Source organism: Macrosteles quadrilineatus, unplaced genomic scaffold, assembly GCF_028750875.1.
Source record: "Macrosteles quadrilineatus isolate MER2022 unplaced genomic scaffold, UCM_ALF_1.0 Scaffold_5__1_contigs__length_97177068, whole genome shotgun sequence".
In the NCBI taxonomy this organism is placed as follows: domain Eukaryota; kingdom Metazoa; phylum Arthropoda; class Insecta; order Hemiptera; family Cicadellidae; genus Macrosteles; species Macrosteles quadrilineatus.
This window is the reverse complement of record NW_026542598.1, coordinates 91,266,583-91,281,479: the sequence shown is the minus strand read 5'-3', so window position 1 is coordinate 91,281,479 and position 14,897 is coordinate 91,266,583. Positions and strand designations below refer to the sequence as shown.

General features: G+C 35.6%; 1 protein-coding gene across 2 annotated transcripts in view; it reads left to right on the top strand.

The window, feature by feature from the left end:
- LOC128995434 (NUAK family SNF1-like kinase 1) overlaps window positions 1-14,897 on the top strand; it is a 51,991-nt gene that overhangs the window by 17,607 nt on the left and 19,487 nt on the right. For both annotated transcript variants that reach the window (XM_054420452.1, XM_054420453.1), the window contains exons 11-15: window positions 256-1,250; window positions 1,512-1,609; window positions 1,769-1,897; window positions 11,399-11,533; window positions 12,349-12,501. In XM_054420452.1, the coding sequence (XP_054276427.1) occupies window positions 256-1,250; window positions 1,512-1,609; window positions 1,769-1,897; window positions 11,399-11,533; window positions 12,349-12,501 (1,510 nt within the window). The remainder of the gene's footprint in view (window positions 1-255; window positions 1,251-1,511; window positions 1,610-1,768; window positions 1,898-11,398; window positions 11,534-12,348; window positions 12,502-14,897) is intronic.

Below are 14,897 nucleotides of genomic sequence, written 5' to 3'. Positions count from 1 at the left end.
AGATGCCTTGTAGGCAATAGAATACCTGAGTTTGTGCAATATGCAATGTTCAGTAAAACACCTCTCCTTTTTTCAAATCTCTTTTTTTAATTATTCAATCTCGTTATGTTAATGAAAACAAAACAGTATTAACACAAGTTTAAATATTTTTTAAAATCAACAAAGATAATCGTAACCATTTACACACACTGGTTATTAGACATGTACATTTATAAACTCGTGTCTGCTCTTATCTCTATTCTTTGTGTATTTCAGGTGACACTGAAAGCAGAAGTAAAAGAAAAGAAGAAGGTGGAAGTGTAAAGAGAAAAGAACGCTCGAGAAGTAGAAGAGAAAGATCAAGCAGTCGAAGCAGAAGAGATGATTCAACACCCGAACCAGACTCTGTCTCTGAGAAACCGAAGAGAAAATCAGTGAAATCGAGAAAAAGCAGGGAAGAAGCTCAAGTCGTCGAGGAACCCAAAGAAGAAATGCTGCAACCGAAGATCGCAGAGGTTGACGAAGAGTTGGCTAAGTCCAGTGAGACGATCCTAGCGCCTGTGACTCCTGTTGATGAAGCACCTAAACCCAAATCACCTGTGCCTTCAGATGAAGTTGTGATTGAGGAGGTCAAATCACTCAGTGAAGAACTGACCACACCGACTCCTCTCACTGCAGAACCTGCTAAACCTCCGTCTCCTGCTCCTCCTGCAGGAGTTAAGCCTAGCGCTACAGTCATCCTGGAGAAAACTGAGGAAAAGGAGAAACCTGCGGAGGAAGAAAAACCTTCTAAACCAATGGAGAGGAGAAAGTCAAAAATATTTGAAACCGCTGAGAAGTTCAACAAAATCGGCACAGCTGAAGCACAACCGAAGCCACAACCCAAGAAAGTGGTGTTGCCAGGGGTGAAAGTTAGCGATTATAAGAAAGCATACGAGAGGAGATCCTCATTGGCTTCATCAACAACGAATTTTGTCAGAGGTTCGGCTTCCAGAAAAAGTTTATCGGGTGAGTCTAGCATCTCTCCTCCACCAGTGGACGATACTAAGTTCTCTCTCGCTTCTACCGTGGCGCTCAACAAACTGGTTGAGAACGTGGAGAAACTGTCGAAGATGGAGGATGAAAAGGAAAAGGCAGAGAGTGAGGAGAGAAAGGCTGAAAAGAAAGCAAGTCCGGAGAAAGTTGTTGAAGTGAAGAAAGAAGAAACAAAGACTGATAAAGGAGTTAAGGTGGAGGACGACACAAGGAAGAAGGTGAAGAATGCTGTTCAGGTGAGATTCTTTATATTTGTTTAAGTAACAAATTCAATATGAATAGATTGAAAATGTGATTTAAGAAAGGAACAAGTGCTTATCCTCTGAAATTCAACAGATTTTATGTTAAGACAATTACTTTGACTTTTCTTTAGTTAATTTTTATTACATGTTGGAGCTGTGATGATGTCAAAGGTATATAGTTCCTCCTGACAACTTATTTAAACTTAATTAGGATCAGTGGAGGAAATATTCTATGTCTATTTAAAATTTGTCTAGGTTATTGGCAATGCAATAACCGAAGGAATCGGTGGAGACGGAAAGGCAGCAACATTGCCTAGAAGACGAACGTCAAGAGCTGAAATCAAATTGACAATGTGAGTACAAAAAAATATAAATAAACTCTATGTTTGACAATTCTTAAAAAAATATTTCTGTGAACTTGTGTTTTTAAAGCAGGCCTATTGGTTAAGATAACATAGATTGTTTCCAGTTTTCCATGTAATAAGACCTGAGTACATTATTTTGTTTACTAGGCCCCCGCCTAAGCCTGTGGAGTTCCGCAGTGAAGTGGAGCACATGGTGGCGGCCCCCGCTGCCCCCACAGTACAGAGGTCAGAGGTCAAATTCCCTGTGGCAGCACCCCCGCCTGTGTCAAGTACCAGGTAATGTGCTAACTCTACAAAACTGTATCATAGAATATACTGCCTTCTCTTAAATCAATATTTTTTATACTTTTTAGTAAAACTTTTTGTACTTAGATCATGAGTCTTTCTGAGTGACATAAAGGTTTGAGAATATGTAAAACAATTGTAATGTAGTAGTCATTGGTCTTGTTTTTCTTTGAAACGGAAACAAAAAAATAGTCCTTGATGCGGATGGACAGGCAGAAATGGTAGAAATTGACATATAAGGCTTATATGAGTTATTAAGGTAAAGAAACTAAATACCACATCATTCCAAACCCTGTATATAAATTCAGGAATTTATGTCCTTAGAAGATTATCTAAATTCTGTGATTTAGCCACTTTAAAAGTAATATATTTTAGCTTGGTCCATTCACATTTGGCATATAACATTTGTGTATACGGAGCAACAACTCACAAAAACTTCAAAAAGATATTGAAACTCCAAAAGAAATGTATAAGAATCATGCTAGGTTTGAAGTACAAGGCTCATGTACAGGATAGGTTTAGGGAACTGGGAATTTTGTCGGTGTTTGATTTATATATATATGAATGTGTTATGTATGTGAAACAAAACATGACTAATACTAGTTTTCTTGGCCATAATCATACTTATAACACTAGACACAAAAATGATTTGAAATTAGAAATACATAGATTAGAATTAAAAAAAAAGACCACATATTAGGGTGCCAAATTCTTAAATAGATTGCCCGAAAGTTTGAAAAGTGAGACTAACATAAAGAAATTCAATAAAAATTTAAAGGCATTCATGATTGAGAACACTTGTTATTCAATTAATGAGTTTTTATATAAAACTAGCTGTGTGCCCGTTCTACGCACGGGGATCTTATAGTAGTCAGTTGAAACCTTCTTATATTAAGATTAAGAACAGCAGTTCTGCATATTTGCAGATATGCTGGCAAAACTATTATATATAAACCTTCGCAAATACAGTATCTGACAGTTCAAGCCAAAATAAATGCTTCGCAATTAAATGTCACCCGGATCGTTATGGTCCATATGTCCAATGATTAAACTAAAAAATGTTTTACAGATCCATGAAGCGTAGCCCTAAAGTAGGCCTATAATTGAAAGTTACTTTCCACATCGGTTAACTTAAACGTATTTAAAGTACTACCTCAACCTCACCATTTAACACTTTATTCCGGTTGACATTTTCAGTATCAAAGGTGCTCTTGTCCATTCTGTGAAACACTGAGAAATAAGGACATTAATGCGTTACCAACAGACATACACACAACAATCCAAAAAAGGCCACGAACTATTGATACACAAACAATATAAAGGCGTAAACAATTCATGATGGTTTGCCCAACAAATGTTTTACTCAAATAGGTTATCATTTTCTTAGCATACCGGGTAAGCTAAGATTTGGAATCCAGACAGAAAAAGCAAAACTTATACAGAGTTAAGACATCACTTAAATTGAATACGGACGGCTCTAATAAATAAGGTGCAACACCAACGATAACTAATTTGTAAACTACAGTGATGTGTTGGTACCTACGTAAAAATGATTCTAGCAGCTACCAACGGTTCTAAGGAAAAGAACCAGTACCTACGTAAGAACCTACCTAAGAACTATAGTACATCCGACCAATTAAATACATTAATATCTAGTCCCGAGGTTATTGATCTCTTGCTTTTGGATTTTCTCGTAAAAAGTTATAGCGTAAACTTATCGGTGTCAGTTTGAAAAAAAAACAACCTTACCCAAACAACTTTTTGTCATTTAATAGATTACGCATTATCTAAACAATGATTAGTATATCTATTAACATTAGAAGGAAATGTGACGAAAATCACACAATGTTGGGGTTTTGGTCATTTGTAATTATATTTCTTAAGTAGGTAGGCCATGTATTCTATGGAAAAGTACCGGTATCAAGGATCGTCGTCAAAAAAGTTGTTATGAATAAATATGTAGGCTTACGTACCCAAGATATGAGCTATGGGCCTATTGGCTGTATGGTCCAGCGATTGCATCACACGGTGAGTAGAAACAGAAAGTGACACATTGGAAAAGCGAGTTTAGCACTTCCTCTGTTAAACCTCTGTTACAATCACCCACTGCAGTTGTGATTTTTTACTTTACACTTTACACAACCGCCATTGAAGCGCCGTCAATGAGTGGAAACCTTTTTTGTAAGCTATTGGCGACGATCATTTCAGTGTCCCAGCCCTATACAACACTGATTCAAGGTCTTCTTTCTGGTTGTCAAAACTCAAGAAACATTTTATACTCAAAGAATTTCTGGTTCCGATTTGGACGATGTCTAGTTATTTGATTTCATTTACGGCTACACTATTAGACTATATTATTGCACTTGCGATTAATTAAATCCGTTATGTAAGAAAAACGTTTTTAATCTCACTTGGTTGGGATTTGCTTTCAAAACGTGATTCGAAATGGTTCCGGTATTTGTAAACAACATTTGTAAACATATCATTGACAGCTAGAAAAAATAATCTTGATCCGAACAGCTGTTCGTTATTTCATAGACGATTATGTGATAAAAATTGACCGAAAATTTGACAAAAATCGCACAAAACTCCATTTTTGAACGTCCGTAATTTTATTTACAAAGTAGTGAAGCCATATTTCAATCACTAAAGACACTCTCGCCAATCCAGTGAATATATTAAAATGACTTGGATCTTGATAGGTACTCTGGTTTTCACGGAGAAGATTGCGTAAATGCCATCTTGAGTGTTACAGACAAAGGGAAAGACAGACAGACAGAAATAGAGATAAGACTCGTTTCTGCTTCTTTAATGTATAAAACGTAAAAATAACCTAAAAGTATATAATTCTGAGCAAAGTACAGACAAAACTATAATTTTACTAGTGGCTTGTAGGGACATAAGTCCCTAAAAAGCTCAAATGTAAAACAACTTTTTGCAATACCGGTATTTAAACAAACTCAGAATAACATTATCTATGTGTCAGAATAGGCATCCCTACACCATATCTTTTGTGTAAAAACCAGTTTGTTGTTCTTCTTTGTTTGCTTTTGTTGATGTCATTTTCAATAAATAATTTGAATCACTCCAGTGGTTTAACATGAAAAGGCAGCAAACATATCATTGTTTGTGAATAAATACTGGTTTACTAAGGTAGCTTTGGTCTTGTGGTTAATGAGGATAAATAAAAGCTTCCCTGTTTGGAATTTTAAAAATTCATTGGAGGTTCGCCTTCAGATGAATTGAAGACGCCTGCAATTTCATCTGCAGTAGGCTTATTATACCTACGACGATCCATCCTGTCTACAAACCTAAGTTCTAATTCACTGTCACCTTGTACAACCATTTCTTCCAAAGCTCTTTTGTAAATTTGTGCAAATGGATTTCCTAATAGAATTTCAGCTAGTTTTGACAATATTTCAGGTTTTAAGTCACTATTTTCTCGACGCCTTTGACGAATTTCTGTTGCTGTTGATGTGTCAATAATGTACAATTGGCCATACACGGGGTCTTCATCATGTTGAGGCAGCAAATCTGAGATTGAACGATAAATCTGTCCTTGAATTTTGAAACAGTATGGTCCTTTCCCTGGAATATCTTTCTTACTGGCTGAAAAATAAGCAAAAGCCATCGCACTGTTGCATTGTCGAATGAAGTTATACAGTTGTGGGCTCTCTTCAAACAAACTTTTAAGTTCTACATTAGTTTTTGACTGAGGAAGGTTAATAAGTCCGTTATGGCAACATGTCATAAAATGATTATTCGTTAGTTCTTCTCTAAAATGAAGAGCACTACATTGAATGCACTCTTGGTCCAATAATCCTGCATCATGGATCTTTACATTTCTCTCGTCTACCATGGGTCTCCTAAAAAGGGGTTGTAACATATCTTGATTAAGTTCGTCATTATCTACTCTTGCTCTCCTACGCGCACTGTCATTCCTATGAACAGTTCCCCGCCTTTGTGGTATTCCCCTGGCGTTCATATTAATTACAGTACTTATAATGAAAAGCAGCAGCCTACATACCAAAACATCTTGAATCCCTGGTGATTTTATAAAAGTATGATAGAATATTATTACTCTACGTTGTATATTCACTGCACTAAAAAAATTTACTTACGAAGGAATGCAAATACACCATTTTACCTTTTACCTTTTACCTTCGATGTCTTCACCACAATCCGTAGATCGGGGAATCGTCATAGTTCTTCCGTCTGGACGGGATTTTTCTGTATATTCACGAAGTGAGCTGGCGTATGTGTGTGTAAGAATGTTCCTCTATGTACTCGTTTATGTTGTAATATGGTCTATTGGTGAGGTATTTTTTTAAGTGTTGGACAAATGTTTTATTGTTGTGTAGATGTTTAAATTGTTTTGGTAGCAAGTTGTAGAATTTTGAGCCAGTGTATTGTGGTGTATTGCTGAATTTAGAGAGTCTATGTTGGGGTAGATCTATGTTTGCTTTGTGTCTTGTATTATGTGTATGGAGTTCTTGTCTGCGGACAGGTGTTAAGTTTATGGAATAAATTATGGTTTCAAGGATATACAGTGATGTGATGGTAAGGATGTTGAGTCGGATGAAGTGTGGTTTGCAGTGTTCATTTGGGTCCAACCTCAAGATTGTTCTTACGGTCTTTTTCTGTAGAATTAATATTCTTTCGAGGTTTTTGGCAGATGTAGAACCCCATGCGGCAATGCCATATCTCAAGTGTGAAGCGAAGATGGAGTGGTAGGCTATCATTGTAGTGTCCAGATCGGTGGTGTTGCAGATTCTACGGAGTACAAAGAGTGCAGTAGACAGTTTTTTACTAAGGTAATCTATATGGATCTGCCAGCTTAGGTTTTCGTCAATGAAGATACCCAGGAATTTAGTTGAGTCAACCGTGGGAATGCTCAGTCCGGACCAATCGTCTGTTCTTTTATTGTTATTGTTTATTCGGAAGTTGATGTGTACTGTTTTGTTCTTGTTGATAATGAGGTTTATATCTTCACAGGCTGTTGTTGCTTGATCCATTGTTGATTTTATTAAGTTAATGTTGGATGCTTGACGATTTGTTGGAACAACAATAGTGGTGTCATTGGCAAAAAGTATGCATTTTTGGTCGTTGTCAAAACTGGAGGGGAGGCTATTGATGTAAATGATGAAGAGGAGGGGACCCAATATGGAACCTTGGGGAATTCCTCTTGATGTATTTCTAAGTGATGATTTGGTGATGTAAATGGTGTTATGGTGTTGACTTTCAATTTCTACATATTGGTATCTATCTGTCAGATAACTGTCGATCCATTCCAGTGCTTTGCCTTGGATATTCATGCTGATTAATTTGGTTCTGAGGATATCCCAATCAAGAGTGTCGAAGGCTTTCTGTAGATCAAGGAAGATTCCAGAGGCATTTTTTCTTTCTTCCCAAATATCGGTGATATGAGTGACTAGTTTTGAGATTGCGGTAGTGGTGCTGAGGTTCTTCCTGAAGCCATGTTGGCATACGGAGAGGAGGTTGTTGGAGTCCAGGTGTGTGATAATTTGATTATATATTGCTCTCTCTAGGAGTTTGGAGATAACGGGCAGGTTAGAAATGGGCCTGTAATTGTTTGGGTCTCTAGCTTCACCTTTCTTATATATCGGATGAATTTTAGCAATTTTGAGTTTTTTGGGAATTTTAGCCTGTAATATTGACTCATTTATTATGTATCTAATTGGATTCCTTAATTCTTCCTGGCAAAATTTCAACATTTTCCCTGTTATTGTGTCAAAGCCTGATGAGTTGTTTGCCTTTAGGCTCTTGAAGAGATTGTCTAGTTCTTTTTCAGTAATGGGTTGAAAGGAATGCAATGCTGGTATCTCGTTAGTTTGGTCCGGTATTTGAGTTATATCCGAGGTTCTATGCAGGTTTGGAGTGGAGAGGGCAAATTGTTTGTTAAAAATATTACAGATGTGGTAGTGATCGGAAATGGTTTCATTGTTTATATGTAGGGTAATGTTGCTTTTTCTTGCAGTTGTTTTATTTCGTTCTGAATTGATGATATTCCAGATTTCTTTGCTCTTATTATCAGCTTTACGTATTCTGTTTTGATTGTGCATTTTCCTGTTATTTATGATATCACGATCATATGCCGCCTTGTGCTGTAGAAATTTTATTTTATCCTGGATCAGACCAGTGAGTTGGTACCCATCCTGCGCCTCTTGTAGCTTGTCTCTTAGGTTGTAGGTGTGCTCATTCCAAAATACTGTAGGCCTATTTGTTGTTGACATCTTCTTTAGTGTCTTAGGCATGGTTTCATCAATAATGAGTTGAAAAGTTGATAAAAAGTTGTTGTAGATGTTGTCTATTGTTGTCTCTCCTGTCATACTGCTCCAATCAATCTTGTGCAACTTACTTTTTAGTCTATTTAAGTTTTGAGTTGAAAAACTTCGTATGGATTTATATGTAGCACCAGAATATTCCAGTTTACTATTGATTTCACAGGTTAGGAGGTGATGGTCTGATATCGGGTTGCTGTATGCGTTTACCTTGATGTCCGCTCTTTGGATGTTTGTGTAGCATCCGTCAATGCTAGTGACTGTAGTAGGCGTGACTCGTGTGGCTTCTAGGGGATAGGCATAGCATCCATGTTGAAGTAATAGGTCGTTCAGTTCTTTTATGTGTGGGTCGTCAGCTCTCAGAATATTAAAATTTGTATCACCTAAGATGACAATTTTGCTTTTGGTTTTACTATAAGAATGCAGAAAATTTTCAAGTTTGCTGAGGAAGCTATCAGTGCTTGAGGCAGGGGATCTGTAAGTACCTAGTAGGATAATATTGTTCTTTTTTATTTTAATTTTGACTGCTATTGTTTCGAATTCCAATTCAGTTGGTCGGTGGAAACCCAGCTCGAATAAGTTTAAGTCTTCTATTTCAGTCTTCAGGTTATTCTTTCTGAATAGCGCTATACCCCCCCACATATATTGAGTTCGACAGAAGCTAGCACACAAAGTATATCCTCTAATATTTACAACAGTTATTTCTTCAGCTTTCAGCCCATGCTCCGATATAATTAGGAGATCAGGTGTATGCGTATGGAGCTCAACCAATAGACGGTCAATTTTGTTTAGGAGACCTCTTTGTATATTTAAATGCAATATTTTGATATTGTCTGTTTGTCTGAGTCTATTCTGGCTTTCTATTGTAGTGGGGTGATGGTGGGGTAGTGGACTATTAGTTTTATCTATTGATGTGGCTATGTTGGGTTCAGTTGAGGCGCTGCTACACCGTTTGGGTGGAGGTTTCGGTCTTGATGTTGGACAAGTATGTTAAGAAGTCATTTTAGAACCAATAACATTTATAGGTTATTTTAGTTGTATATATTTACACAACCTTAACCTTAAAATGTGTAGAAATATAAAGAAAACAACATCATTTAAAATAAACTTGAACATATGATTTAAAAATAAAAACAAAACAGAAGTAAGATTTAATTTCGACTCTTTGATTATTTATACAGAATATTTATTCTATGTCGTTTATTCCTTTAACACGACAATAACGTAAAAGCATGAAAAAATGAAACTTGAGTATATGATTTAAATATAAACAAAGAATGCAGACGTTTTTCCGACTAATCTTCAATATTTCAGTTTTATTATAGTATACATTTCATAGTTGACTGGCTAAAAGTAAACCAAATGTGTGTATTGAACACTGTTTTCAAATCTGTGGCACAGCTGTTTTAATTTCAAAAGATGTAAACAAATTAAACCCCATGTTGTTTTAATGGGAAAAGTTTTATTCTGTTGCGAATTTATGGTAAAAAAATAAGAAAAATGAATAGTTTTCCCTCAAAATTCACGTCAAGACCTTTAAAATAAGACCCCTCCCATCCTTCTACGGCCATCCAGTCACTCACAATTTCTTTAAAAAAATTTGACTTACGGAATTATATATATAGATTTATATAGATAAGTTAAATGGCGTTGTTGGTAAAATTTGTTGGTAAAAAGGTGTACTGTATTATACTTGTAAATAGATTAATTTTAATGTACTTGTTTTTATTTCTTAGAAATAAGATCTGACACCATTCATTGTACATAAATTGTACATATTATGAATAAAGACATATTTGATTTGATTTGTATAAACTATCTCTAAGTACATGTTAGCTATGTCTTATTCCACTTTGGTGTTTAACGACCAATATGTGCTCAACAATCAATGACTAAATTAGTAAACTGTGTTGCGAGTTCCTTGGATGGATCTCAGAAGACAACTGGAGTTCTGTGTGATTTAACCAGAGCTTTTGAATGTGTTCATCACAGTTTGTTAATAGACAAACTTGAAAAATATGGAATAAAAAACAAGGAACTAAATTGGTTTTCTACATACTTGAGGGATAGATATCAAAGGACTAAAATTATCAAATTTGGACATACTATAAATTCTAATTGGGAAAAAGTTGAAGTAGGGGTGCCTCAGGGATCAATATTGGGCCCCTGTCTATTTCTTATTTATGTAAATGACCTACCAAATGTGTTAAAGATGGATGTATTTCAATTTGCTGATGACACAATGCTGTTATGTAAGGGACCCAATGTTGAATCCCTTCAGCACACAGTAGTTACAGAATTGGCCGCTTTAAACGACTCGTTTAGAGTAAATGGGCTCTCCTTGAACATGGACAAGACTCAAGTAGTTAATTTTCGATCAGATCATAGAAATAGTTTAAAACAGACCACTTTTACAAATCATCAGTTAATGTCTGAGGAGACAGTCAATTTTTTGGGTATTCATATAAACGAAAATCTTGACTGGCTTCCTCACATTGACAAACTACGGAAAAAACTTTCTTCAGCAATATTTTCTCTCAAAACAATTTCTCAAGTTACAGATACTAAAACTCAATTAACAGTTTATCATTCATATTTTTCATCATTAATGTCATACGGAATACTTGTCTGGGGAAATTCTTGCCATGGTAAGAAGATTTTTAGGCTTCAAAAGAAGGCACTTAGAATCATAGCTAAAGTACCCCGAAGAAGTCCGTGCAAAGTCATCTTTCAAGCTTTTAGCGTTTTGACATTTTATGACCTGTATATTTTAGAAGCATTATTTTGGGTATTCAACAATTTGTCCATTTTCAGGGAGGGTCACACAAACCATAGGTATAACACTAGACATAAGAACCTAATTAAGCCCACTAGCCATAGATTATCACTATTTGAAGCATCACCTCAATATATTGGACCGAAATTGTATAATTTGATTCCTGATCATTTAAAAAACATTGCAAATCCAAAAAAGTTCAAACAAAAATGTAAAGAATGGTTATTGACAAAAACATTTTATTCTTTAAATGAATTTTTAAGTGGAAATTGGGAGGGTTAAGTGTTGAAATTATTTTATTTGGATTTATTACTATTTAGATTTAAGTATTATAATGCATTGACAAATGTCCTGTCATTTTATGATGTAATGGCATTCTGTAAATAAATAAATAAATAAATATGATTGTCTCAGAGTGACCCCAGTTAGACAGAGCAGTACACCGCGGGAGTACATTGTACCTATACAGCTGGAGGACTCAACAGCTGTGAAACCCCCTCCTCCTCCCCCCTCCACTCAGCGACCCGTCAGTCGCACCAGCTCCAAGAGGTGGGTCTTGTGCTATGTTTGTAGATTATGTTTTGTGGATATGGCTCGGTTCTTAATCCAGGTCTAGGTTGAACGTGATTGATTGAGCTTATAAAATCTAGCCAAGTTCCTTAGACAGGATTTAAAAAAACCTTTTCTCAAAAAAATGGTTAAGGCTCAAGCTCGGTTATAATTTCTGGCTATATGGATAAAATATACGATCCCACTCGTTTCATTCCCACTATCAAGTGAACATTCTTTCAATCTGGAATTCTCTTGCAATGGATTTTCTTGTAACTAAAACCAGTGAGCAACAATTTATCAACATCACAGTTATGTTAACATTAGTTTTCGTCTAGGGAAAGCTGAAGACAAAGATTTTGATTTGTAGAATAAATGTATAGCAGATAGCTTATCTTAGAAGAAGTACTGTTTTCATTAGTCCAAGTAAAGTTTCTAGACCAGGATTTTTATTTTTTATGTTGAAGATATTGCAGCTACCTTAAGGAAGAAGTGAAGGTAGGCCAAATAACACACATAAGAGAGCTAAAACACACAATATTTCATTCTCTGGGGTACTTTTTCTAATGTAGACAAAGAAAACGCTCTCATGCGACCAAATATTGTGTGTTCTTTGACCAAACTGTACTTATTCTAGGGTAAGCTAGCAGCTACCCCTTCATTCTACAAATCAAAATATGTCAACATTGCTTGATTGCAAATTATATTTTTAATTGTTTTACCTTACAAATTTTTTGTCCACTTTATGTTTGGTGAGTATGAGTTATGTTACTAGAATATTCAACTGATATTTAAACGAGTCACATTGTTTTCAGTCTGTCTCGCCAAAGCACTGCAGACTCAGACTTTGGCAGCAGCACTAGTGTGGGAGAGCCAATACGCAAGTCTCCGAGAGAAGTAATCATCCCTATAGCAGTGGAGGGTGGCGGCTACGTCACTCCCAGCGCGGAGGCCATCTCTAGAATGAGGTCGGTAGAAATAGTGCAGTTTTAGCTAGTGAATAAAGGTTTAGACTGATGTTAAAATTTGATTTTTTGATCGTGCTGGAAAAGGTTTTGGTCGATTGGTTGTCACAAGTTTTGCACCTCTTTCACATGGAATATCCGAGGTTAAACATCTTTGAAACAAAAAACATGACCAACAGTAATCAAATTGTTGCACAGTATATAGGCCTATCCGCCAATATCCTCTGAACCAGGATAAGTGGCCATAGACAAGATGTATCTACTAGATACAAAGACAAACCAGTTGTACAACATGCCCAGAGCCATAACAACCCATATTTTAATGACTGCTACACAACAAAAATAGTCGAACCCCTACCTCCTCAGTGTAACCAGTCACACCTGAGAAGGTGGGAATTATCTTACCATTGGTTCACTAATTCCAGACAACCTCGCTGATACCTAAACGTGGCAACACCTTTCACCTAACCTAGCAGACTAACATGCATGTTCACCCATATAAAATGTATACAAGACCAACTTAAACATTCTATTGTGTTTCTTGTGCCAGTTTGGACTCATTCCCATTCAGGTAGTGCAGTAAAAATTAGCAAAAATTCCATAAACCGAACCTAAAAAAATTTAGCACAAGCGGGGAATTTGGTACAGATTTTGGGTGTACCTTCCTCTTGAACATATTAAAAGTCCCCTAGAATTGAAGCTGTGCTACTGCCGCCACATTGGAAAATGGCAGCATATGTCTTTATTTTTGGCTATAATGACTTTATTTTTAGAGATACAGGAAAAATCTAAATATGTATACAAAATGTGGTCCATCAAAAAATACACATTTTTTGTATTTTTCATTTTTCTCTAAGGTTTTTGAGTTATTTGTGATTAAGTATATTTATTTATTTTTATTTATCAAAAATAGGCGAAACCCATGGAAATTGACGATTACTTTCAAGGTTTACGACAATTCATCCCAGTTAAATAGTGTGATGCTATAAAATCTTAATTTTTAACTTTATTTAATGAGTAAAACAACTCCGCCACAGCTAACCTGCTGACTCAGCAAATTTTCATTGGACTGATTGGATGTTTCATTAAATGTATATAAATAAAAATTAGGTTTAACAGGTACCTAGGTTTGCTGCTATATGGAGGGTAATATAGCGTGTTTTTTTTAGTAAAATGTCAATAACTTAGTTAAAAAAAACCTAATTTTCTAAGTTTGATCATAATAAATCTATAAACAATTAAACTATAACAGTTTAATTATTCATAAGAATAGCTGGGAGCTTTAAATTTACAATTAACGAATTAACAAATTTAAATTTACAAATTTTGGTTGTGTTTGGGTCAAAACATATTTTTATTGCACTAGTAAGCCTGCTACTACGGTGTGCACCAACTACAGAGGTATTTCTCTCCTCAACTGCACCTACAAAATACTATCAAAGATTTTACAAAAAAGACTGGAGGAGTATACATCAAATATAATAGGTGAACATCAAGCAGGCTTCACAAGAGGTAGATCAACTACCGATCAAATATTCATACTGAAGGAGGCAATTGCCAAATACTATGAATTCAATAAAACCTTTCTCTGCCTTTTTATCGATTTCTCCAAAGCATATGACTCGATTAGTAGAAGACGACTCTGGAAGATTATGGAAAAGTATGGAATACCCAAAAAATTAATAAACTTATCAAAATCAAGCATATCAGAATCTAGGTGTAAGGTTAAGATAAATGGCGAAATCTCAGAAAAGTTTGATGTAAGCACAGGCGTAAGACAGGGTGATGGTTTGTCCCCATTGCTATTTAATTTAGCTTTAGAGGAAGCACTACAAGAAGTAAGGCAAACAGAAGCTGGAATTACAATAGGGACCAAAATAAACGTCCTTGCATTTGCAGATGATGTTGCAATTATAGCAGAGAGTAAAGAAGAGTTGAAAATGCTGGTCACAAAACTCCTAAACCATACAAAGAAAGTTGGTTTAAGAATAAATGAAGGGAAAACAAAAATAATGGAGTGTGGGAGAGCAACGCAAATAAACAATGACAACAATATAGAAATAAAGGGTACAACTTTAAAAAAGTAAACAACTTCACTTATTTGGGAGTAATGCTGACGAATAATAATGAAGAAGATATGGAAATACAACAAAGAATAAATGCAGCATACAGAAGTTTATCAGCATCCCACAAACTATTAAGCTCTCGAATACTATCACACAAAACAAAACTCCGTATATATAAAACCATTATAAGACCAGTTCTGTTATACGGCTCAGAAAATTGGGTGTTAAGTAAAAAAACAGAAAAACGTTTGATAGTATTTGAGAACAAAATATTGAGAAAAATATATGGTCCAACCTTTGAAGATGGAGAGTGGAGGATAAAACACAATGCAG